The sequence below is a fragment of the Squalius cephalus genome (genome assembly GCF_949319135.1).
Source record: "Squalius cephalus genome assembly, chromosome: 8".
Classification (NCBI taxonomy): Eukaryota; Metazoa; Chordata; class Actinopteri; order Cypriniformes; family Leuciscidae; genus Squalius; species Squalius cephalus.
In genome coordinates, this window is record NC_137129.1 from 42,018,105 (window position 1) to 42,021,785 (window position 3,681).

The 3,681-nt window shown below is 41.2% G+C and overlaps 1 protein-coding gene across 2 annotated transcripts in view; it reads right to left on the bottom strand.

Moving 5' to 3' along the window:
* The window catches only part of LOC307163694 (TGF-beta receptor type-2-like), a 28,603-nt gene extending 25,205 nt beyond the window's left edge, over positions 1–3,398 (bottom strand). For both annotated transcript variants that reach the window (XM_079879883.1, XM_079879882.1), the window contains exons 1-2: positions 3,197–3,398; positions 899–1,049 (exon numbers count right to left, since the gene is read on the bottom strand). In XM_079879883.1, the coding sequence (XP_079736009.1) occupies positions 899–1,049; positions 3,197–3,254 (209 nt within the window). In that variant the 5' untranslated portion in view covers positions 3,255–3,398. The remainder of the gene's footprint in view (positions 1–898; positions 1,050–3,196) is intronic.
* Positions 3,399–3,681: the final 283 nt, after the last annotated feature.

Here is a 3,681-nt window from a genome sequence, read left to right on the forward strand (position 1 = left end):
GGACTACACAACGACTAAAACTATCACACAACACACTCACAGTCGTGATAACCGAGTTGGTTGGCAATGCTACGCCACACATTGTCTTTCAAATCGTTGTCCTTGTAGTGTGTGATTGGCTGAAGCCTTTTCTGTCGCAGCAGTGTACAGGTTAGTGTGCGTCCGTTAAAGATCGATGTAAGGGGACCCGCGGTGTGTGTAGATATGGCAATAAAAACGTAACGGTTCATTCTGTAAGGTCTTTATACACCACTGAAAACATAGTTATGGATATGATATTGCATTTCTGTCATCAGATCCTCCTAAATATTACACTCTGCACCTTTAAGAAAGATGTGTTTAGGACGTGTTTATTACTCTGAGCTTTACTCTATGGTGTGAAGTGATGAGATCGTGTTTGAACACGTCAGTGATTCGTGTGTGTGTGTGTGTGTGTGGTTGTGTGTGTGTGGTTGTCTGTGTGTGTGTGTGTGTGTGTGTATGTGTGCCCTTGTTTATATTACATTGTGGGGACCAAATGTCCCCATAAGAATAGTAAAACCTGAGATCACCTACATTGTGGGGACCAGCCAGCGGTCCCCACTTTTCAAAAGGCTTATAAATCACACAGGATGAGTTGTTTTGAGAAAGTAAAAATGCAGAATGTTTCCTGTGATGGGCAGGTTTAGGGGCAGGGGCAGTGTGTGTGTGTGTGTGATGGGCAGGTTTAGGGGCAGGGGCAGTGTGTGTGTGCGTGTGTGTGTGTGTGTGTGATGGGCAGGTTTAGGGGCAGGGGCAGTGTAAGGGGATAGAATGTACAGTTTGTACGGTATAAAAACCATTACGTCTATGGAGAGTCCCCACAAAGATAGTGAACCAGACATGTGTGTGTGTGTGTGTGTGTGTGTGTGTGTCGTACCAGACAGCGGCGCAGACGTCCTGTGGATTCGGGCAGACTCTCGATACGCTGCAGTTTGAGTTGCACTGATTGGATATGCAGGCGGCTGGCCGGGGGTCACATGACTTGCACCGACTGTGCTGATTGGCTGAATGGAGCAGAGCTGATGCACCTGTACAACACACACACACACACACACACACACACACACACACACACACACAGATCAGGGGTCAGATAAGACTGTGTCCGCAAACTAGCGATTAGTTACGGCTAATCAGTCCTAACTCTTCAGACTGATCTCTCTTCTAAACATGTTGTGACCAGTCCAGAAAAAACTGAATGACTCACTTGAAAGAGTCGTCTACGCAGTTTATGCAACCCACCACACACACACACACACACACACACTCACACTCTCTCTCTCTCTCTCTCTCTCTCACACACACACACAGAGACTCACACTCTCTCTCTCTCTCTCTCTCTCTCTCTCTCTCTCTCTCTCTCACACACACACTCTCTCACACACACACACACTCTCTCTCTCTCTCTCTCACTCACACACACACACACACACACTCTCTCTCTCTCTCTCTCTCTCTCTCTCTCACACACACTCTCTCTCACACACACACACACACACACACACACACACTCTCTCTCTCTCTCTCTCTCTCTCTCTCTCTCTCTCTCTCTCTCACACACACACACACACACACACATATAGAAAGCACATGCATGTTTAAGATTATACACACAATGCAACTGGACTCTTAAATGTGTGAATGCATTAGACGCAGTGACTCAGAGCAGAAGTGTTGTGTGTGTTAGTGGGTGATGTTGAGAGTTAATGTGATTTGATGAGAACTAAAACTTTCCTGCAGCTCAAACAGTAGAGCGTTGGCGCTTGCGACGCAAAGGTCATGGATTCGATTCCCAGGGAAAGTGAGAACTGATGAGAGTGTAAATGTGTACACTGAAATGCAATGTAAGTCGCTTTGGATAAAAGCATCTGCCAAACGCATAAATGTAAAGATCACCAAAACAAACAGCTGATTCAGAGCAAATGTGAAGAAGAGTGACGAGAGTGTGTGACTCCAAACACATGCTTTAAGTTTGATCATCTCAGGATCTCATGATGTAACGTCTCAACATTCAGAAACTGCGTCTGCCGGGATCATAAACGCAAACACATGCGATGAGAAACACACACAGAGCTTTAGGAAGTGATGTCAGGATCTCTCAAACACACACACACACACACACACACACCAAAGCCCAGAAACAGTATGAAACACTTAATTTAATCTGAATACAAACAAACAAGCTAAAGGTGCATTAAATGGATAAGGACTTATATTTTGTTTTATATAGGCTACTTTTTATTTTATAATACATTATATTATCGTAGTGGTTGCTGTTGTGGCATCTGCAGTTTTCAGAAAGGTCAATGCATATTAATATCCATGAACTATTTATCTAGTATTATTAATACAATTATGTGACATATCATCATAGTTAATAAATATGGTAAACATTCAGTACTGTCTTATATATATATATAACAGTGTATTATGCAGTGTTACGGTGATACTATTATAATGGTGATACTATTATAATTGTTGTTATTAATATATTGAATTAGCTTTTATTTTTATATTTAACATTTTTATGTTAATTGTAAAGTTTTAGTAATATTGTTATATGTTTTTGTCATTTTATGACTACATAGTTTGTATTCGTTATGATTTTAGTTTTAGTTATATTAGTATATCAAGTTCAACTAAATGAAAGTGAGAAAAGCTGCCTTTGGCAACTAGCTGAAATAAAATAGATTTCATTTTTAGTTAACATGTATTATATTAAAATATTATTTCAAGTTATGAAAAAGTATTTTATGATTTTAGTTAACTATAATAACCTATAAAATCAGACACCCTTCCTGTACCATGACACCATCACAGTAGCCTACTAGTTTAACTGTGCTGTTTTTTTTAACTCATAGTAGTTTTACTGTAGTAACAACTCACTCCCAAAACATTACATAATTTACATGTGAATTTAGTATCATTATAAATGTCAAAGTATAAATAAAACAGAAAGAACTAATAAAACAGGAACATAATTTGATTAGTTAGTTTCATACAAACGCACACACACACACACACACACACACACGAGGAAATGTCAACCAGACTTGTGTTCAGAAAGAGAAGCTTATGATCAATCTATTTACACCCTATAAACACCGAGTTTGACGCGACGCTCCCGTCATCGCGTCGCGCTGTGGTAACGAGACTGAAGCGGGATCTCACTCACCAGACATCAGACACACGAGAAGAACCGAGCCGAAGCCGACAGAACCGAACCGCTCCATCACGGCTCAACGCGTCGCGTCGCGTGTGACTCCGGATCAACGCTCTTATATTACACCGCGCTTATACCGGCGCGCGCGTCTCGTTCTCCTCCTCCATCTGAGAGGAAACGCGCGGGCACGCGCTTAGTCACACATGAGGCAGGAAATGTTCAAGAGGAGGAAGCGTCTCTTTTCCTGCTTTACTTTCTCAAAACTGCTAACTACTGCGTGTGTGTAAATACATACAGCACTCACTAACTAGACAACACCTTTGGTATCTCGAAAGCTGGTAAGCACCCTTCATAGACAGCATTTCTGGACATCATAGTGAGCTGCCTACATAATACATTTTTAGGCATCATAGTTTTAAAACCTATTGAGTTTCCTATATAAACAATATTTCTTGGAATTATCGTCTCAAATAGTGAGCTGCCTGCATAAATAACAT